Below are 22,233 nucleotides of genomic sequence, written 5' to 3' on the forward strand. Positions count from 1 at the left end.
AACAAGAGGAGCAAAATCTGATTTACACTACAGTATGGATTGAAAGATATAATATGGTTAAAAAAAAAAAAAGCCAATCACAAAAGGACCCTTAACAGGAGAGATTTGGGGCTGGAGAGATGGTTGAGAGGTAAAGGGCGCTGGCTGCTCTTCCAAAGGACTCGGGGGTCAATTCCCAGCACCCAGGTGGCGGCCTTAGCTGTCCTGGAATTCTATGTAGACCAAACTGACCTTGAATTTACAGAGATCCTCCTGCCTCAGCCTCCGGGGTGCTGGGCTCAAAGGCATGTGCCACCACGTCAGACTAGATTTTCATTTTCCCTTCCTTCCTTCCTTTTTTATTTTATTATTTTATTTTAATTTTTTCAAGACAGGGTTTCTCTGTGTAGCCTTGGCTGTCCTGGACTCACAGAGATCGGCCTGCCTCTTCGTCCCTGAGTGCTGGGATTACAGGCATGCGCCACCCCGCCGGGCTAATACCAGGACATTGTCTAAACTAGTACTTTAGTTTCCGTTAGCTGACTGGCAACAGCCAGAGAACGCATGAAGCAGTCGCAAAGCCCTCCGCTTCCTGTAGCGGATCCGGGACTCTGGGAGGCGTGGCCTTGAGGGGGAGGAATGTCACGTGGTCTAGGCACCACCCACTGAGCGGTGTTCGGCTGCTCCCCTTCTGCCCACCAGGGGTCGCAGTTCTGATCGAGCTGATTCTTCCTCCTTTGGCGAGGACCCACCCTCTTTGTGTCTTTGCTCTCGCGAGAGAAAGCGCAAAGTCTGCTGGGAGGCGTGCACGGGCCCTAGGCCAGCCCAAAATGGCAGCCCTGGAGGAGGAATTCACGCTGTCTACTGCAGTCTTGGGCGCCGGGCCTGAAGGATTCCTAGGTGTCGAGCAGAGTGACAAAGCAGACCAGTTCCTAGTGACGGACAGCGGCAGGACCGTCGTGCTCTACAAGGTGAGGTCTGCGGGAGCGGCCGGCTGCCGTCCCGCCTCCGTCCGGAGCCCGGAGCGGGAGGCTGGAGTCTCAGCTTGGGAAGGGAAGCCGGGAGCGGGTGTGACGGAGCCCCGAGGTCACCGCGCTGGAACGCCGGGTGAGGTTCGGAAGGTGTTTTCCTGTGAGGACCAGCATATTCCCGAGTGGCAGGCGGCCCTGTCTCGGTGCACGTGAGACGCGCGGGGCAGCTGTGCCTCCCCTGCTAATCTCCCAGGAATCCGAAGGGATTTCAGCCCCCCTGATGCTGGTGTGCCAGAGGGTCGAGCAAAGATTGAGCTTCAAAGGATGACGCTGACAGGTTGAAGACGTGGTTACCCACCTCATCCTCCGCTACTTCTTTTAGCGGGGGGTGGCGAAGGGGGGGGGATGTGAGGAGGCAGAGATCTCTTGGTATCCTGGAAAGATTGGGCAATTCTGTATCTCGGTGTGAAACCCAAATTTGAGGGCTGGCAGGGTCGCAATCTCGTCCGAGTTGCAGCCTAATTCCCGGCTCAGCACAGTAATCATCTAGAGAATAGATTTTTAAATCTAGAATTCAGAACAGTTTTTTTTGTTGTTGTTGTTGGTGGTGGTGGTGGTGGTTTGGTTTGGTTTTTGGGTTTTTTGGGAAGGGTTTTTCTGACTAAGTCAGGGTAGCCCTGACTGTTGTGGCTCTGTAGACCGAACCCAACTGATGGGATAAAGGGGTGTGCCACCACCGCCTGGCACTGAACAGTTTCTTGTATCATTAAAAAGTTATCCATCTGTTTTAACATTCTGGGGACAGGCTGCCAACAGTCCCCTATGTTGATGGTTGATGGTTTAGACTTCCCTTCAGACTTCATCTTTGGGACGATTTGGCAGTTTCTGCATAGGAGTACGGTGGTTGATGGGAATTAGGTGGACTTCATCCCACTTAGACCATCCTAATTTTCCTGACCTCTTTTTCACAGGTAGTCGATTCATTTTTAAATGTGTCTCTTGAATTAACTTGCTTACTGTTAAGAGTTTTGAAGATTTTTTTTTGAGACAGTCCTGGCTTTAAATTTACAGTCGTTCTCTCTCTCAGTCTCCCCATTGCCAAGGCTACAAGTGTGAACCACCACACCTGGTTAGAATTCTTAGTTGCTTTTTAAAGATGTGTTTACATTGTTGTACACAGTTCATCTCCAAAACTCTTCATCTTACAAAATCCGTATAAGTTAAATAATAGTCCTGAGGGCTGGTGAGCCGGTTCAGCTGGTCACATGAATTCAATTCCCCTGATCTTCATGGTGGAGGGAAAAGGATTGACTCCTGAGAACTGTTCTCTAGCCTCTGTGCTCATAAGTGTGTGTGCGCACACACAAATAATTGCAAATCTGTCATTAAAAATAAATAACTCTCCACTCTGAAACTGGAGTTTGAGGCCAGCCTAAACTACACAGAAAGACCATGTCCAACAAAGAAAAAATATTAACTATTTTTCCTAGCCCCTAGTAACCATCGTTCTCTATCAGTCTTCATTATTTTAAGTGCTTCATAAAGTTGAAATCATGTCAAGTATTGTCATGTATTTTTGCTTGTTAATTCCAGTTTCTCAAATGGCGGAAGCTGATTTCTTAAATTGTGTCTTCTTTTACCAGGTTTCTGACCAGAAACCCTTGGGCAGCTGGTCGGTGAAACAAGGTCAAAGTATAACATGTCCCGCTGTATGCAACTTTCAGACTGGAGAGTATATTATGGTACATGACAATAAGGTAAGGTTGAAAGCATTCATATGTATATAAGATATTTTGCGTGTGTTGATTGTTCATTACATGTAAATAGGCAATACAGTACTATTTAACATGTGTACTTTGATTTAAGGTTTTGAGAATATGGAATAATGAAGACGTAAACCTGGATAAAGTATTTAAAGCTACAGTAAGTCTTTGGATTTTCTGACATATTTAATTATTGATGAAACAATTCATAATCTCACTTTTGTTATATGTCATATCGTCTCTGGGCAAATGAGCTCATGGTTGAAGTCAGTTTTCCCTTCTAGCTCTTTTCTCATAGACCATGATAACTATCTCAACTCATGTGTTAATAGGTTAGAAGATGCAGGCTTTATTATCCCCTCAAGACTGATGATTTAAATAGTTCCTAAATGGGGCTAGAGAGATGGGTCTGCAGTTAAGAGCACTTGCTGCTCTTGCAGAGGACTAGAATTCAGTTTCTAGCATTCACATGGCAGCTCACAACACCTGTAACTCCAGCTCCAGCGAATCTCGATACCTTTTTGGGCCTCTGGTCTCCTTGCGTGTGCATGGTGCACACACACACACACACACACACACACACACACAAATTTTTTAAAAATATAAAAATGGTGATTGGAGTTTAGATATTTTGCACATTTCTTGTAAGGATAAGTTTATTTTCTGTGACTTTGTTTAAAACAGAATGGACCCTACAAGTTTCTATATTGTACATTTTAAGAGCTATATATAATAGCATAAAAGAAAACAATAACTAGATAATTCTACTAGTTACCTAAAGCGTGTTAATTAATTTTTATTAGAAATAAAATGATCTCAAATGAGGTTAATCTCAAATGTTCCCATTCTAGCCATGTATGATGATGCATGCTTTTTTTTTTTTTTAATTTTTTTTTAATGTGCATTGGTATTTTGCCTGTATGTTTATCTGTGTGAGGGTATCAGATACCCTAGAACTGGAATTACAGACACTGGTGAACTGCCATATGGGTGTTGGGAATTGAATGTGAGTCCTCTGGAAGAGCAGGTAGTGCTTTTAACCTCTGAACCATCTCTCCAGCTCCTGATGCACACTTTTAATACCAGTACGCCAAAAGTGGAAGTAGGTAGATCACTGTGAGTTTGAGGTTTCAGGCCAGTAGGGCTACAATGTGAGACCCTGTCTCAGCAAACAAATTTCTAGTTCTAAATGCACAACTCTATACTTGATAAGATTTGGGGCTGGAGAGCTGCTTCAGTGGTTAAGAGCACTGACTGCTCCTCCAGGACCCAGGTTCAATTCCCAGCACACACATGGAAGCGCACGCCTGCCTGTAACTCCAGTTCCAGGGCTTCTGACACCCTCACACAGACATACATGCAGGCAAAACACCAATAAACAAAAAACAAATTATGTATAATTGATACATTTTAAAACCCCATATCAGGCTAGTTCAGATCTGTTATAGTTGTTGCATAGACTCATGAAACTTCTGTTCCAACTTTGCTGTCTCCTAACAACCCGGAGAAGTTAGCTATGGTGCTCGCCATTTGTTAGCAGCAAGAGCCTTGCCTGTCGTTTCACCAGCTCCTTTGTGGGTTGTTGGTTGGTTGGTTTTTTAAATTGTTGTTTTAGCCCTACATGTTGGGCTTGGAATTAGCTCAGTGGTAGAATGCTTGCCTAGCTCGTATAAGGCCCTAGATTCAGTTTAGAGTAGGGAGAACGACAGACATAGGGCAGTTGTAGGTTATTAATCTCCCCTCTCTCTTTCTCTCAGACAGTCTTGCTATGTAGCTCTGGCTGTCCTGGAACTTGATATAAAGACCAGGCTGGCCTTGAACTCAGAGACCTTCCAGCCTCTGCCTCCCAAGAGCTCATATTAAAGGCATGTGCTAGTATTCTTAGCATAAATAAATCTTTTAGGCCTGGTGTGATAGCACATGCTGGTAATGTCAGTCTCTTGGGAGGCTAAAGCAGAATCGTAAATCCAAGGCCAACCCAGACTACATAGCTAGACAGCTGTAAATGTCTGTATTGTAATATGTGTCTTCTTTTAGAATAAAACTTAAAATACCTGGAACATTTTTTTCCAGTTGTCAGCTGAGGTCCATAGGATCCACTCAGTACAAAGGACAGAACCATTGGTGCTGTTCCGCAGAGGTGCTGCTCGTGGGTTAGAAGCATTGCTTGCAGAGCCTCAGCAGAACATTGAAGCTGTCATACCTGAGGAGGAAGTGATCAGGTAAGTTCCAATACTCAGTTATGAGTTTTTACCAGTAGAAAGTGCACTTTGAATTACTTTACTACATTCTTTCTTGTGTTTAAAGGTATTTTTGCTTAGAAAAATAAAGGGCTGTGGTATAATTCAGTGGTGTAGCCCTACGTAGCAGGTTTGAATCCTAGAGTGAATCCCTGGAATCCTAAGAAAAAAACACCCTAATTAAACTCCACTTACTGCTGGGTATAGTACTGGAGAGACAGAGGCAGTCAGGTCTCTTGAGTTTGAGGTCAGCCTAGTCTGCATAACAAGTTCTTGGCAGGCAGGGACTACATATTAAGACCTTGATTTTTAAAAAGAAAGCACTTGTGAGACACTGAGCAAAATTTCCAAGAGCCTGTGGAATAGTGAATGATAAAGAAACGACCATAGTCCTGGTCAAACATCAGAGACCTGGATAGTCAGTTCTTTGTGAATGAAGTGGATGATACTGGAATCCAAACTCTGGTTCTGTCCTACTGCCCAGCTGCCAAGCCACAGCCCTTTCCCCTAGACAAAACCATTCCTTGGTAGTAAGAGGTGATCCGATGGTGGTGCTGTAAGGCCTCTGCTTTCCCAGGCTCTGGAATAATGCTGAGTAAATAGTTCCTTCACATGGACAGTCATGACTTCCATCTCTCCATCTCTCATTACTTTATCACATTCCCTGTTCAATTTACCTTTGGTGCTTCAGGTCTACCTTATGGAAACACAGATCCTAAAAGCAAAGATCTGTGCTAAATGAGCAGGTGAACAGCTTGATCTTAGATTGACCCCAAGTGCCTCTTAAGATGTGAGCAGCTGTTGGAGGAGTGGCAACCTTTGGGTTCTAGTCACCACTTTGCCACAGACTGACAGTGCTACCCTAGTTGTGGGTCCTTCGGCTTTGCTATGGCTCATTCTCTGTCAATTAGATAAGATTCTAATTTACCCTAAGAATGCTAGTCCTCAAAGTAATTCTGATGAGGAGGGATGGGAGACTCAGTCCTTAAAGGACTGCTGACTCCTCTCAACCCCAACCTCACAGTTTTCATTATTTTCTGGGAAGTTTAACCAACCTATGCTATCTCCTGAGATGCATTTGACAGAGACAGAGAGTGACTGTATTACTGAAGTAGGAGTTCCCTGTTGCCCTGCCTCCAAAAACATAATAGTTTTTAAGTGCAATTGATAAATAGCATTTCTCAACTGATTTTGTGTTTTCTAACTTTTCATTCTTTTTTAAAGGTGGTCAGAGGTTTTCATGTTATTTAAGCAACCTGTTTTAATTTTTATTACTGAAAATGTAAGTGACATCTTCAACTTCTGGTCTTTTTTTAAGAAACATGTTATTTTCAAAACTAAATTGTAATTTTACTATTTCTCTTAGAAAATTGTTTCTTTTGTGAACATTAAAGTGGTAGTTTTTTGCCTAAATTGAACCATTCTATGCCTGTTGAACTATTTCTATGCCTTTTTATTGTATTTTATTTTTTCTTTAGCAGACTTGATTCTCTTTTATTTTTTATGCTATAAGAACCCCATGTAGCATCCACAGCTGGAGCCTATATCATCTAAATGGAAACTCCAGTGTGGATTTTCACAAGATGATCATGATTTCCTGGTTGGGGGACTTGGTGAACACAATCTCTTTCAAGGAGTGTGGGATCTGGTAGCTGTTGGTCTTGGAAATGGTATCAAAGATGGTGGTAACTGGCTGGTGCTTGAGCACAGGGAGAGAGAGATGTCATTGCTTCTGGGGGCAGGGAGGAGACACAGAGGCACAACAGCCTGTCTTTGCATGGGACAGTGAGGCTTGCAAATCTTATTTCCCATTAGCCCTTTCCATACAGGGAAAATAGAAAGCTTGGCCAAGACAGCGGACCCTCAGATGGCCGAAGCTACCTCCTTAGACCACTTAACACCAAGTCAAACATGACTCTTGTAGTCCCCAATAGCAATAGAAGCCTTGAACCAGGTCTGCCAGCCAGCCCTACTCTTGCTTCCGCAGTGTTGCGATCTTTAGAACCTCATCCTTTTTGGATGCTCCAGGAAGTCCTGGGTAGCAGGGAGAACAGGCAGGTCCTCTAGGTACTTGATCTTCATGTCCTTGACCAGGTGGTCTAACTTGGTGACAGAAATCTACTTCTTGTCTTCACTGTACTTCCTTAACCCCATGGCCTTCTGACTGCTGCTGAGCTATAGGTCCCTAGGTCTTCTGCCGCCCAGTTCCCCTTCATTATGTTTTCCCAGGGAAGAAACTAAACCAACATTTGTATAACATTTTTAATTTAACAGAAGCCATGCCTATAATTACAACATACCATTAATCCCAGCACTTGGGAGAATGGGGCAGGAAGATGAAGCGTTTAAGGTCAGTTTGGGCTACATAGTAAGACCCTATCTGAGAAGACAAGGGTTTAATATAGCTCAATGGTGCAGCTCCTCTGCAATCCTTAGCAGCCTGGAACTTGATGCATTTTCCTTGTCTTGGCCTCCCAAGTGCTAGGATTATAGGTATGTGCCACCACAGCCAGCTGGGCAAGCAGGTTTTAACTATTTATTGAAGTAATTAGAATGGAGCAGTAACTTCTAGGTTGAAGTGGGATTGTTATTATTATTATTATTATTATTATTATTATTATTATTATATCTTTTTTTTTTCAGCATGAGAATTATTTTGCCTACGTACAATTGTGTAAATCACACACCTTAAGCAAATACACACTCTTACTTGGAAAAGAAGAAAAATCTGTTAAACCAAATTTTACTGCACGTGTGGATGGGAAATTCATCTCCTTGATGTCACTGAGTGAGTTTTCCTTAGTGTCGGGGTGGTGGATGGAGGCTGTTAGGGCTGTCGATGATGTGGGTTCTTAAGCTCTCTGCAGTTGTCTGCTGTAGCCATTCATATAGCACTTTTGTTTGGCTTGTCATAAACAACAACAAATACAATACCTATTTAAAAAATCACAAGCCAGCCATTGTGGTCCATGCTTTTTAATTCTAGCACTCAGGAGGCAGAGGCAGGCAGATCTCTGAGTTTGAGGCCAGCCTGGTCTACAGAGCTAGCCCAGAGCAGCCAGTGCTCTGTTACACAAAGAAGTCACAGCTAGCTAAAGATGATCATTCTGCTCCTCCTGCCTCTACCTTCCAGATGCTGAGACTACAGAGGCGTGTAGAGCCTGGTTTTATGTGGTCCTGGGGATTAAACCAAAGGCCATGTGCACAGTGGGCAAGGCCAGCTGAGTTACACCTCCAGTGCGTCCCTGTACTCACACACGTATCTTTGGCATTATTTAGTGTGCGCATGTGCCTTGACTCTCTGTCCATCGTATAGGCCCCAGTGATCATATTCAGGTTGTCAGGCTTGGTGGAGTGCCTTTACCTTGCAAACCATTTTACTGACCCCATTTATAAAAAATTTACTATATATTTTGAGGGAAAGCGTAGAGTGATATGAATGTTCTAATTGTGTTATTTATGGACGTGTAGTCTTAGAAACACCCCAATACATTTAACCACTGTATATATAAACTGTCCTTTTCCCACTGCTAAACAACAAATATTTGCTCCCAACAGGCTCTGATGGTTGTATGTATGAAACCTTGATACCAATATATTCAAGTGACACAGAAAAAAATCAGAGGTTAGTTAGAGCGTTGATGCTCAAGGCAGTTGTGTCTGGCAGTGCTCGAAATGGGGTAGCCCTCACCGTCCTGGATCAAGACCACGTCGCAGTCCTGGGACCGCCACTTCCTGCTTCGAAGGGTAACAACTCACTAAGAATCAAATTTAGCTTTTAGCCACTAGCCCCTGTCAGCTCTCTTTGTTCTCAGCAGAATCTCACTCTGTAGCCCAGGCTAGCCCTGATCTCAGGGTCCTCCTACCCCAGCTTCCCAAGCACTAGGATTGCAGGCATGTACCACCATGCCCGGTGTCATCTAGTTCATGAATTCCATCTGTTTGTGTTTTCCTTAGTTTCTACCACAGGTTTTGTGGTTCGTACTATAAGTCAGTCGTTTCCTTCCTTGGTTAGATTACTCTTTTAAATGCTAATGTAAATGCTGTTTCCTTTTCAGAGCTTCCCTTTGTAGGGTGTAGAAACACGGCTAGTTTTATGTGTCGCTCTTGTCCCAACAACTTTGTCAAGTTTAATTTATCTGTGTGTTAGTGCATGCCTCTCTGTGTGTGCATGCATGCCTGTGTGTGTGCTTTGGTCTCAGGGTAATACGGACTTACTGGAGAGTTAGGACTAAAAGAGTTCGCTGCTGATTTTATGACTATTGAATTCAATGGGGAGGTCATCTGGTCTGGGCTCTTCTGTCTTGAATGTTGTTGGTTTTTGTTTTGATAATTTATTTTATGAGCATTTGTGTTTTGCCTGCATTTATGTCTGAGGGTTCCAGATCTTGAAATTTCAGACAGTTGTGAGCTACCATGTGGGTGCTAGGAATTAAACCCAGGTCCTCTGGTAGAGCATCAGTGTTCTTAATTGCAAACTCAGATCTGCCATCTTGACCTCCCTAGGCTTTTTCCACTCCGCTTCCTACCTACCCTGTGCCTCATTTGTTTGAATTTCTCTGGCACTCATTTTCATACATAAAGCAAACTTGTGTATGTACCTCTGCCTCCTTCCTTTGTGCCAGGATAGTATATGTTTCTATTTAGGTCTGTTTCTGAACTTTTGTAACTTACATTATAGAATACCTCTCCATATGGAACATAAAGTTTCAAACATTACAGACGTCAAAGGAGTTGCCACAAGGAACCAGTGGGCAAGTAAGTTTGATTTTTCTCTTTGTTGGTTTTCGTTTTTTGTTTTGTTTTGTTCAGGTTTAGGGTTTTGGTTGAGGTAAGGTATTACTCATTACTATGTAGCCCAGGGTGGCTCAAACTTGTAATCCTCCTGCCTCCGCCTCTTGAGTGCCCAGAATTCTAGACATGTGCTATTGTGCTGTTAGTTAATTGGGTTTCTATTAGCTGTCCTCTAAGGAAAACTAGAATTACATTTTACTTTTTTACCTAAGAGATTACATTTGGTTGGGTTTTTGTTTGTTTGTTTTTAGTTTTTTGAGACAGGGTTTCTCTGTATAACCTTGGCTGTCCTGGACTGTCTTTGTAGACCAGGCTGGCCTGTAACTCACAGAGATCTGCCTGCCTCTGCCTCCCAAATACCGGGATTACAGCTTGACTAGGTTTTTGTTTTAACAGATTATATATATTCATGATCTTGTTTCTTTGGTTTTGTTTTGTTTTGTTGTTTGTTTGTTTGTTTGTTTTGAGACAGGGTTTCTCTGTGTCCTGGACCTTGCTCTATAGACCAGGCTAATCTTGAACTCAAGAGACCCGCCTGCCTCTGCCTCTAGAGTTCTGGGATTAAAGTCTCTGCCACCACTGCCTGCCTACGTATGACTTTCAAAGCACTAAATTACAGCTAATTTCAGATGAGACCAGTTAGTTTGTAGGAAAAGTAGGTAAAATCTTTTAAAAATTAGATTTTTCTTTCATTGCTGAATCTAGACTTAAATTTGTATAAGAGATGAAAGTGGAGCAGAGACGTGGAAAGAAGAGACTGAGCAGCAGGAGGAAGTGGGACAGTAAACAAGGGTGCGAGTGTGTGGGAGGGGGGATGTGAAATCCATCATTTGGTACAGTGAACACATGCTAATAAAATAAGTTACAGGCTTTTATAGAGTCAGAGCTCAGAAAAATATATGCTTCCTTCTTTTTCAGCTCTGGTACCATGGGGAAATATTATTTATGCTACATGGAAAATGTCTAACTGTGATTCCGTACAAGTGTGAAGTCTCATGTCTAGCGAGTGCTCTTGGAAAGCTCAAACATACACAAGAGTCAGGTGGGAACCCCCCTTTTTTTTTTTTTTTTTTTACCAACAGACCATTTTATCGGCTCCTGATTTCTTTTCTTTCTCCTCTTCTTCTTTTCTTTTATTTTTCTTTTCATTTTTTTCCTTTTCTTTGGGTTTTTCTAGATAGATTTTTCTCTTTGTAGCCCTTATTCACCCTGAACTCACTCTGTAGACCAAGCTGGTTTCTAACTCAGAGATCCGCCTGCCTCCTTGGTGCTAGGATTAAAGGTGTGTGCCACTGTCACCTGCCTTGAAACCTCTTGTAAATTGTGTATGATTACTTTTCTTTTTATTCTTGAATTTGATGATGTTAGGTCAAATAGTCCAGTAATTTATGTTTTGTGTTTCCTTAGGCACTCATTCCATGCCCCATTTTGTAAACTGGGAAACGTGTTCAGGATATGAACGTGGGTCCTACAGTGCAGACCAGTCAAGAACTGTAAGTTCAGTGGTTGAATGAAAATTGTTAGTGTGAATTAAAAAAAAAACAAAACAGCCAAGTGTAGTGGCACACGCCTGTAAACCCAGCACTCAGGGACCGGAGGCAGGAGGATCTCTGTGGTTTGGGGCCAGCCTGGTCTACAAAGTGAGTCCAGCCAACAGTATACAGAGAAACTCTGCCTCAGAAAGAAAAAATGGAAAAAAAAAACAGGAAAGGCTCATATCTATATACGTCTCGCACTTTGATCTTAGTAACAGGGCATTATAACTTCAATAGTCTTTATCCAAAATAATACTTGGCAAATCTAGCTGGTATTTTTTTATTTATGTTTATGTGCCCAAAAATGTATGTATTCTACCAGCCAAGGTGAAGTGCCCTGGAACTGTAGTTATAGGTGGTTGTAAACTGCCATGGTAACGCTAGGGCCCAACCCGGGTCCTCTGCACATGCAGCGAATGTTCTCAGCACTGATGATACTGGGCTCTCTCCAGCTCCAGGGGGTGTTAACATGGGGATGTGTATGGTATCAACGAAGTTCTAGGTAGGAAAATAGGCCAGTTTGCAATTAGCAGTAATGCCCTCCTGGGTATTGAGGTTTTATTTTAAGTTTAGAGAAAAAAAAAAAAAAAACTAGAACCAAAGTTGGATGTGGTAGCTCATGGCCCAAATTTCAGCAGCTAGGAAGCCGGGTAGGGAGGATTGCAAGTTTGAGCTACATAGTGAGTTTCAGGCCAGCCTAAGTTTTTTTTTTTAAAAAAAAACAAAAACAATATTTAATTTCAAAGTTGTAATAAAAGTACTTTATTTATGATAAAGCTTGTTTTTAAAAATATGTGATTGGGGTTGGAAAGATGGCTCAGCAGTTCTGAGTGCTCACTGCTCCTGCAAAGGGCACAAGTCTGGGGCCCAGCACTCATTTCAGGCAGCTCACAGTTGCCTATAACTCCAACTCCAGGGGAACCCAGTGTCTCTTGTGGCCTCCTGAGGCACCTGCATTCACGTACACATAAATTCACAGAAACACAGGTTGACCTATACTTATCAAGAAAGTCTTGGAGCTGGAGAGGTGACCTAGTGGTTAAGAGTCCTGGCTCTTCTTACAAAAGTGTAGGGTTTGTTCCTAGCATCCACATGGTAGCTCAAAACATCAGGGGATCCCACTCCCCTCTTCTGACCTCCATGGGACCAGGCACTTAAAATGCTACATATGCATACATGTAGGCAAAATACGCTTGCACAAAAAGTAAGCATAGCTGGGCACAGTGACATTGACTTTTAATCCCAACACCCGGAAGGCAGAGGCAGGTAGAGCTTTTTGAGTTTGAGGCCAGCCTGGCATATATATAGTGAGTTTCAGGACACCCAGGACTACTTAGAGACTATAAGTCTTTTGCATTATTTTGAAAACCTAATCAATCTATTTACTTACAGCTAAGGAGAAAAAAAACTGAAGCAACTTTACAGCCAGAAGTTCCAGGATTTAAACAACTTTTATCAATAATAAAGGTAAATTTGGTTGGTTGGCTTTTGTTTGTGTTGTTTTTGTTTTTCAAGACTGGAAATAGGGGTGATGAGATGGCCTAGTGGGTAAAGGCACTTGTCTCACAGTTCTAGTGATTATTATATGTATATGAATGAGCATATTCATATATATATACACCAGAGTGCCTGGGAGTTAAGCCGCCATGTTAAGGTGCTGGGAATTGAACCCATATCATCTGCAAGAGCAGCAAGTGCTCTTACTGTAGAGCCATCTCTCCAGCCCTATTCTACATGTGTTAACCTCATCAGAGCCTGTAGAAAACTTGGCCTTATTTGACTCTTATGTGATAAGATTTGCAATCTGGTGCTGTCCTCCTGTATCTCAGACTCTGCACTATGTTTGTAATGGAGACTCTGCGTATCTGGGTTTATAAACCCTTGGATTTTTCCTCCTTTGCTGTGTGTGTGTGTGTGTGTGCTGTGGAATTTAATGTCGCCTTGCTTCAGTGGGTTGCATGGATATTACTTGTCTTTTGAGGAAATGTTGTGCTGGGAGGATTATTTTTCAGAGTGATATTTCTTAATGTACCAGACTAAATTTCATTAATTCTACCCTTTCAGAAAGATTCAGAAAAACACATTGAAGTAGAACTACGTAAATTTTTGGCTAAGTCGACACCTGACTTTGATACTCTAATTGGAGATATAGTAGCAGGACTTCTGGGAAGATGTAAAGCAGAATCGTCGTTTTACCCCCGGAGCTGTCTGATGCAGCTCATTCAGACGCACGTGCTTTCCTGCAGGTAGCTGTGTCTCACACTTCGTATCAGCATTTTCTTTACCTTGTTTTTTGTATTTGTGATTCTTTTTTTTCCTATGTAAAAATGTTCCTGAGGAGGTGGCTCAGAGAGTACAATGTGAGCACTGGAATTTAGCCTCCCTGAGCCCCTAACAGTGTGGTAGGGTATGGCAGCCCACCTGCAGTCCCGGTGAATGAGGGCCAAACTTTAACCTCTAGGGAGACCCTGCCTCTTACATGGTGAAGAGCAATGGAGGAAGCCACTCAGCATTACTCTAGGGCCTCCACAGACGCATGCACACATGCACACACATACACATACATACATACATACATACCGACTCATAAATAAGCATGCATAACTTAATATCACACGAATATGCATAACCAAAGCGTGGCTGTAGTCTTAGTTCTCTTTCCTATTGCAAGGGTGATGTGGGCTTCACCACATAGACCTCACCTTCATAGGTCTTTACACACAGTGGGTGTGTGAATCCTCTTTATAGGGACTCAGTCCTGCCATACATTGCCTGGCCTTGGTTTTGGCATCCTTGCCTTCAGACCATTACTGCATGAATAATGTGTGGCTCGGACCACGGCTGTATCAGCTCTTTTGTGCTGGCCATGGGGAAACGTTTTGCTAGGCAGTTACATTTGAGGAGCAGGGGCCTCCTTTATCTTAGATTTCCTTTAAATGGACCTGTATATTCACGTGATAGATCCAGAAGAATGGAGTTTTTCCCTTGGAACAGGTTTTTTATTGTCCAGTGTTGCTCAAAAGGTTTCTAGTTAATTGGTATTGAGCTCTTTAATAGTTACAGATGGCTTCTCAGTAGCAAACTAACTGATCTCTTCTGAAATTTCCTCTACAAACCAAACTAATCTGTTATTGCTCAGTTCAGCTCCATGTGTGTTCTCAGGGTGTGGACAGAGAAAGCCAAATTCTTGGTCAGAATACGCACAAATGGCCCATAGCCCAGTTCCTAAGAGTCTCTTGTTCCACCGTCCACATTTCTCTTAGCATTGCTGCTTTTAAGTTCCCACCTGACCGGCCTCTCAAGCTTTCCTTTCAGCAGTTAACTGCTCTCTGAACTCCAAATACCAAACTCTTCCACATTGTACCCTCAAAACATTCCAGCAGCCTAAGAACCACATAGTTACCACAGCAGCTGATAAAGAAACCTAAGATACTGTGTGGCGACGCACACCTTTGACCCCTAACTTAGGGGCGGGTGGACCAGGCCAGCCAGGTCTACAAATCCAGTTCAAGGACAGTTACGCAGGGAAACCCTGTCTACAAGAAACTAAGACAGGGGCTGGAGAGATGGCTCAGAGGTTAAGAGCACTGACTGTTCCTCCCGAGGTCCTGAGTTCAATTCCCAGCAACCACATGGTGGCTCACAACCATCTATAATGAGATCTGGTGCCCTCTTCTGACATGCAGATGTACATGCAGGCACATGCAGGCACAATGTTGTATAAATAATAAATAAATAAAATCTTTAAAAAAAAAAAAAAGAAACTAAGACAATGGATGCTGCATGCCGATAATCCATTACTTAGTAGGCCAAGGCAGGGAGATCATGAGTTTGAGGTCAGTCCAGACTACACAGTGATTCTGTCTTTAAAAAACAAAAACAAAAACATGGTGCTAGAAAACATTTGCTCTTCTTGCAAAGCGCCTGGGTTTATTTTCCTAGCAGCTACTTGGTAGCTCATAAGTACCAGGGAATCTAGTGCTCTCTTCTGGCTTTCAAAGATACCAGGCACACGTGTGGTGCACAGAAATATATACAGAAATGTATATTCATAAAATAAACTGTCTTAATTTTTTTAATGATTTATATATATATATAAAATCGTAACTGTCTTACTTTTGATCTCAGCTTGTGCCCTGGTTTGATGGAGATTGCCCTAGAGCACACGGACGTGCAGATGTTACAGCTGTGTCTACAGCAGTTCCCTGACATTCCTGAGTCCACCACCTGTGCTTGCTTAAAACTTTTCTTGAGGTTAGTTAGAACCTGTGCTTTCATTCCCTTGATGTCATTTGAATCTATGACTCATTTGACTTGGAAAATGTTGAATGCTTAGAAAATGAACCTTGGAAGTTCAAATAGTGAAAAGAATTAACCTCTTGCTTTCAATTAACATCGTAGCATTGGTGATGACTGTCTTCGAGACATTAATATCAATATGGAGTCAGTTTTTGATTATAGTGATACCATACAAGATGAGAAAAAGGAAACAGAAGAACAGACTGAAATTGTTCAAAATGGCTTCAGTCCCGAAGACAGTAGCTGCAGTACTGATAGTCGGCAATTAAATAAACAGGCTGGAGACGCAACGAAGGAGACCATTGCATTCCCTGTGACCTCATGTCCTGTGACGCCTAAGCGAGCAGCTCTATTGTATCCTTCCAGACAGTTTCCACTGCACTGTGTCCGTCAGGGTATAGTTATATGCTCATCAGCTAGGGCATGGTCGATTTTTTTTTTCTGCTTTTTCAGTATTTGCTTGAAATGGATTCCATTCATACCTGTTCTCTCTTGTCTCTCTGTCTCTGTCTCTCTCTCTGTCGTGTGTGTGTATATGCATAGGAGTGGATTATACCTGTGGTCATGTGCATACTTGGCAAACACTCTACATTAGTGCTGCCTTCCCCAGCCATTTATGTCTGTTTCCTTTAGGAATTCTATTATTGTTCGTTTTGGTTTGGTTTCCGCCTGAGATGTAGTTCCAGTAGCCAAGGACAGCATTGGCATCCTCTTGTCTCTAATTCCTACGTGACAAGATAGCAGGTGTGTGCCACCAAGTTATTTATGACCCATTTTTTAAAGAATAATTTATTTGTTTTTATTTTATGTACATTGGTGTTTTGCCTATATGTTATATCTGTGGGTGTTACAGACAGTTGTGAGCCGCCATGTGGGTGCTGGGAATTGAACTCAGGACCTCTGGAAGAGCAGCCAGTGCACTTAACTGCTGAGCCATCTCTCCGGGCATGTAACCTATTTTTTTTTTTTTTCTTTTTCTTAGTTAGGAAACTAATACTAGACCTCATACCTATAATCTCAACACCTAGTAAACTGAAGCAGAAGGATTGCTGGATGATCAAGGCCAGCCTGGACTGTATAGTGAGGTCATGGCCAGTTTGGTCTAGAGTAAGAGTCTGTATCCGCAAAAAGAGAAAGAAAAAGGAGCAGCAGAGGCTGTAGTAATGTGCAGGCCCCACCATTCTTTAAAAAGAATTGTTTACCAATGAGCAGTGTCCCTGGTCTCTGACATTAGGAGAGTGTTGGTGATAGGCCCTTTCTAAACCAAGAAAGAAAACTACTTCCAGAAGAAGTGTGGCCTTTCCTCTGTTGAAGATTTTCCTTTAGTCCCGAGTAGAAATGCCGTCCTTCATTCAGCATATAGTGAGCCCTTCCTCCTGCCACACTTGAAGGACATCCCTGGGAAGCATATCACGGTGAGTGCCCTGCACACCTTGTGTGTTTTGTTTCTGGTTTAAGTTGTGCACGTAGCTCTGAGCAGCAGTAGGCCATTCTGAACACCACGGGATACTTCCATATGTGTCAGAGGGAAGTGAGCCCACACATGGAGAAAATTGCTCAGGAAATAGGGTAATATGGGGGTGATGGACTTTGATGTGTTCTTTCTGCTGTGCTTGGAAACCAGGTTAGGCCAGTTAATACTGAAGAGACATGAAAAGAAGAAAGAAAAGAGAAATTCTTTGTTACATGTTGTTTACTGACCTGAGCTCTTGGTGGTGACAGAGACTCATTTTACTTGTTTCTGTCACCAGATACTTGTTACATTTGCATTTGTTTGATGGATAATTTAATAGAACAGCTTTGTATTTTTTTTTTTTTTTTTTTTACTGTCTGTTGGGTTTATTTGTAGGGAACATTTTCCTACCAAAGTGGTAATTTATGCTCCTCTTTTTCCCTTTCACAGCTATTTCTCCAGTATTTGTATTTCCTCTATCTGAAGTGTAGTGGCAATGCTGCCATGACTCTTCCTGGAAAGAGCCCTCCAACCGTGAGCCAGGTCAGACATCTTTTTGCCTTTATACAGAAACCTTGCTTGCAGTGTCAACCCTGGAGTTCCATAACCAATTTCTCCCCGCCATCCAAGAGGAGAGACGATGTCGTCTCTTCCCTCATGCACACTTCTGGACTGGAGAGGACCTCTCTGTTCAGTGGGTGGATAGCTAAAGGCATGATTCTGGAGCACAAAATCCCAGAGTCATCTTTGTAGTTTGAAGTTCCTATATCCAAAAAGTTTCAAAAGAAAACTTTGGGACCAGCTGTGGTGTCACATGCCTCTGATCCTAATACTCAAAAGTCAGAAGCAGGTGAATCTCTGTGAGTTCAAGACTAGTCTGATATACATAATGAGTTCTCATAGGGAGACCTGGCCTCAAAAAACTAAACAAAACAAAGAAGTAAACTCCTCTGCCCTTCTTAGAGATAACCAACATTAAACTCCTTTTATAGAGCTGGACATGATGGTGCACACCTTTAATCCCAGCACTCGGTAGGCAGAGGCAGGTGGATCTCTGAGTCTGAGGCTAGCCTGGTCTACAGAGTGAATTCCAGGACAGCCAGAGCTATACAAAGAAACCCTGTCTTGAAAAACAAACAAAAACCAGAAACATTTATTTTGTATCAAGAAATACTGTTTTTAGACACAAGCTTACCTGTCTTTGATTTTTGCTTGACACAGAGCATTAGTGTGTACTGTGTTCTGTAGTTTGATTCTTTGTCTCAGGACATGTTGCAGACTTGTTCTGCCCTGGTACATCCATCTTTGTGTCTCCTCCCCTCTTGGTAAACACAGGTTGCTTGCAAATTTTTGCAACATATATAAGCTTTAGTGCTAATCTTCACATAGATGTCCTTGTGGGTACATTCCCACAGAGAAACACTGAGTGAAACAGGCATGTATTTTCAGTTTTCAGAATGCCAGATTACCTTTCCAAAGAGTTGTGACGGGGCCTACCCCTGAAGTTTGGGCCTTAGTTTCCACATTCTGCCCACACCTGCTATTATTGTCAAGCTTTACTCTTGCTTATCAGGTAGGGGACACTGTGTTGCCTTGTTTTTCTTACTGCTTCTTTGACACTAGAGGGGGTAATCGTTTTTCTTTCTTCCTTTTAGTGAGATATTTAGTCAGGGTCTTATCTCTCTGTTGTATTTCCTGTTTGGGGTGTGTTTTTAAACAGTTCTTGTGTATTGTATTGAGTATCATTTATCTTGTTACTGTTTATAATTTCTTGATTTATTCTTTGACAGTTCCGTGTGTTTTGTATACAGGGCTTCGGTCCTTTTCTGTTAAGCCCTCTTCCCTTTTCTGCTGAAACCTTTCTTCCTGAGATTCCCTTCACATTCAGGTCTGTGTGTGTGAGACCCTCTGAGGTTGGCTGCTAGCTCAGGAGCACCTTCCCGTGACTAAGCCAACACCTCTCACCAACAACTGGGAATTGCCAATAGTCCAGTCCCTCTTCATCTTTTCAGTGCAGTTTTTCTAGGCAAATTTTAATTTGTATGCTATAAGATGCACTGGACTCTTCCTTGAAGGTTGTAAAAACAGCTATCTTTCTTTTCCTGATACATTCATGGCTTCATTTTCTCTGTTTAACTCATTGACTCATATATATTGTATATTTAGCTATTTGTTTTATTGTTTTTGTTTTGTTCTTTTGAGGCAGACTATCACTCTAGAGCTCACATAGGCCTTGAACTCTCAAGTGCTGAGATCTACTTTGGTGCAGGGAGTCTCATAGAGATAATGCCCCTTTACAAATAGAAAATGCTTTCTTAGTGTCTTTTCGTATTTCGTAGAGTATTTGGTAGTGTAGAGATGTGAGCATACTTGTGTAAATATTTTATTTGTGTTGTGTTCAGTTTAGCTCATGGTAGCTGTAATACTATGTCTGTGATGTGTCTGACAGCATAGAAGACAGCTGTACTCTCTTGGAACTACAGAGATTATCTAAAAGAAAGTGCTCTGTCTTTTTTTTGGTCTCCCTGTAGCCCAGCGGAGCTCACAGCAGTTGTCTTGCTTCCACCCCAAAGTGCTCAGCTTACAGTGGGAGCCACCATACCCATTCACCTTCCTAGGAATTACTCTATGTCAGGCTTTCATGAAGATTGATGGCGGGGGTGGGGTACACACCGTAATCCCAGCACTCTTGAGAGGCAGGGGCAGGCAGCTCTCTAGTCGACATAGTGGGTTCCAGGACAGCCAGAGCTACAAAGGGAAATCCTGTCTGGAAAACAACAACTAAGAAAAGATTTGTTTTTCTTGAGTTTGAGACCATGGAAGGACTTGAATTAATCAATTAATCTTTCTGTATCTCTCTCCAGATTATGGATTGGATATGCCTACTTCTAGATGCTAATTTTACTGTTGTCTTAATGATACCAGAAGCAAAAAGACTCTTGCTTAATCTTTACAATTTTGTGAAATCTCAGGTTTGTGGTTATTTAGTATTTTAGGTTAATAATTTTAATTTGAGTGGCGTCTGTGTGTGTGTGTTGGTGGGGGTGGGTGGCTATCAGAGCATGAAAATGTAGGTTAGAGCACATCTGTAGAGAGTTGATTTTCTCTTCTCATCCTGCAGGTCCAAGGGATAGTGGCCTGTTTCTAGCAATACCTTGTCTCAGAAAAACTAATTGAACATAAGTATAATCCATACACCTTATCCTTAAAATTTGTGAAAATGTGAGAGTCATCCCGTGGTATAGGGAACAAAGCTTACTTAAGGCCCTTGATTCATTCCAGTACCAGAAAAATGTTTGGAAAGCTGTTAGTAGTGATGGAAGTCATGCTATGTGTGGGGTTCCGAAGTCACTCTGAGTCTTTTCTCTTCCTTAGATCTCCATCTATTCAGAGCTCAACAAGATTGAAGTAAGTTTTCGGGAGCTACAGAAGTTAAATCAGGAGAAGAGCAGTAGAGGACTGTACTCCATTGAAGTGCTGGAGCTCTTCTGATAACGGGGTTATCTTCATGGACATTTTACGGACCTCTCTGTCTTTTAGGTTTGGCTTTGGTTTTTTTGAGACAGGGTCTCACTATGTAGCCCTGGCTATACTGGAACTCACTACGTAGACCAGGCTGGCCTCAAACTCGTGGAAATCCACCTGCTTCTCCCTTCCAGAATGTTGGGGTTAAAGGTGTGGCCGCCACGTCTAGCTTGATGGAATTCTTTATATGAATCTCCCTGTTCATCCAGGGAAGAAAGTTTTGTTTGTATCCATCACTCAGTGTCTACAGAGAAGTGTGAGGACCTGGACCATCATGAGTCACCATTCCTCTGTGCCACAGGTTCCACACAAATCGCTTCTAGGATACAGACATCCCTAGAAGAAGGTTATGAACATTTTTTTAAACATGGGATTGATCTGCTTTTGAGTAAACTTATTTGTGTATTGATAAAGGTCTAATTTCTTACCATACATTTTGAATAGTTTTTCTTTTAATAAAAGAAAAAACCATCTCTGAAGAGTGGATGTAGGGAGAATGTGTTTCAGTTGGGAGTTGCTCCAGCCCAGCTGTGTGGGGAGCACTCAGGACTGCCTAGTGTGTGCTGCCTCCTGCTACTTCTCCATCTTCACCTGTTGCCATCTCTCCTCCCTGCACAGAGGCTGAGAAATTTTCCTCCTTAAGTGTGATGTCTCAGACGAACTGTGTAACAAGGATAGTGGTAAAAATCGGTTTAAATTACAAAATCTTAGTAATGAAAATGTCTATCCTAAAGAATAGTTTTCCTGAGGCCAGTGGAGCTCACTGGATAAAGATGGCTGCAGGCTTTAAGCCTGACTTGAGTTTCATCCCTGGAATCCATGTGAAGTGCCATAGATGGTTATGTACCACCATGCGGTTTCCGGGAGTTGAGCTCAGGACTTCTCCAGCCCAGCAGTCCTGACCCACAGGTTGAGAGAGAACCCCTGTAGCTTTTATAGCCTAGGCCCACCTGCCCAGGAATTGTATCACCCACAGTAGGCTGGGTCCTCCCCCATTAGCAAATAAGAAAATGCCCACAGGCCAGGATGATGAAGGCCATTTCTCAGCTAAGTAAGTAAGCTTTGGTCCCTGCCTCCAAACTCTGGGATTAAAGGCGTGCACCACCACACCCAGCTTCACTACACTGATTTTGATCATGTTTTTTACCATAGCAACAGAAAGGAAGGTACGTGGTTTGAAACAGAAGCAGACCCTTTTATTTTTGTATTTTTTTGTTTGTTTGTTTTTTGAGACAGGGTTTCTCTGTGTAGCCTTGGCCGTCCTCACCTTATAGCCTAGGCCAGCCTCTGCCTCCCTGAGTGCTGGGATTACAGGCTTGTGCAGCACTGCGACTGCCTCATAAGTAACTTTTGAACCACTTTTTTTTTTCCCAAAAAGTATCAGGCAAAATGGATATAATTTTACTGTCTTAACTATTTCAAGCACACATATTCAGTACCATCAGCCTGTTTATTTTGCTATACAACCTATCTCCAGATTTTCATCTTGTGAAACCAAAACTACTCACTAGGCTACTGAGTTTCTTCTCTCAGCAGTCTCTGGCAGACACCGGGCTACCCCTGTGGGTTTTCTTTTGTGTGTGTGTTGTGTTTATTACACAATTATAGTAATGGGCTTCATTATGGCGTTTTCCCGCTCGTACATAGGTACTTCATAGTCAGGCCTGTCTCTCC

At 42.5% G+C, this 22,233-nt stretch overlaps 1 protein-coding gene across 3 annotated transcripts; it reads left to right on the forward strand.

Annotated features, from left to right (window-relative positions):
- The first annotated feature begins 764 nt into the window (after nt 1-764).
- Nol11 (nucleolar protein 11) lies at nt 765-20,991 on the forward strand. 3 transcript variants are annotated; one of them, XR_009592743.1, is made up of 19 exons: nt 765-950; nt 2,594-2,707; nt 2,817-2,873; nt 4,787-4,935; nt 6,178-6,235; nt 7,597-7,741; nt 8,512-8,700; nt 9,635-9,711; nt 10,666-10,789; nt 11,155-11,240; nt 12,675-12,749; nt 13,347-13,528; nt 15,411-15,536; nt 15,684-15,935; nt 16,918-16,996; nt 17,485-17,577; nt 18,484-18,607; nt 19,899-20,006; nt 20,410-20,450. XR_009592743.1 is itself a non-coding variant. In XM_021634312.2 (18 exons), the coding sequence occupies exons 1-18, from the start codon at nt 810-812 to the stop codon at nt 20,524-20,526; spliced, it is 2,172 nt and encodes a 723-aa protein (XP_021489987.1). In that variant the 5' UTR covers nt 766-809; the 3' UTR covers nt 20,527-20,991. The 3 variants fall into 3 exon arrangements, 2 of the variants coding, with proteins under 2 accessions (XP_021489987.1, XP_021489988.1); XM_021634312.2 differs by lacking the exon at nt 18,484-18,607 and having other exon boundaries at nt 766-950; nt 20,410-20,991; XM_021634313.2 differs by lacking the exon at nt 18,484-18,607 and having other exon boundaries at nt 766-950; nt 15,744-15,935; nt 20,410-20,991.
- The last annotated feature ends 1,242 nt before the right edge of the window (nt 20,992-22,233 follow it).

Source organism: Meriones unguiculatus, chromosome 7 (assembly GCF_030254825.1).
Source record: "Meriones unguiculatus strain TT.TT164.6M chromosome 7, Bangor_MerUng_6.1, whole genome shotgun sequence".
In the NCBI taxonomy this organism is placed as follows: Eukaryota; Metazoa; Chordata; class Mammalia; order Rodentia; family Muridae; genus Meriones; species Meriones unguiculatus.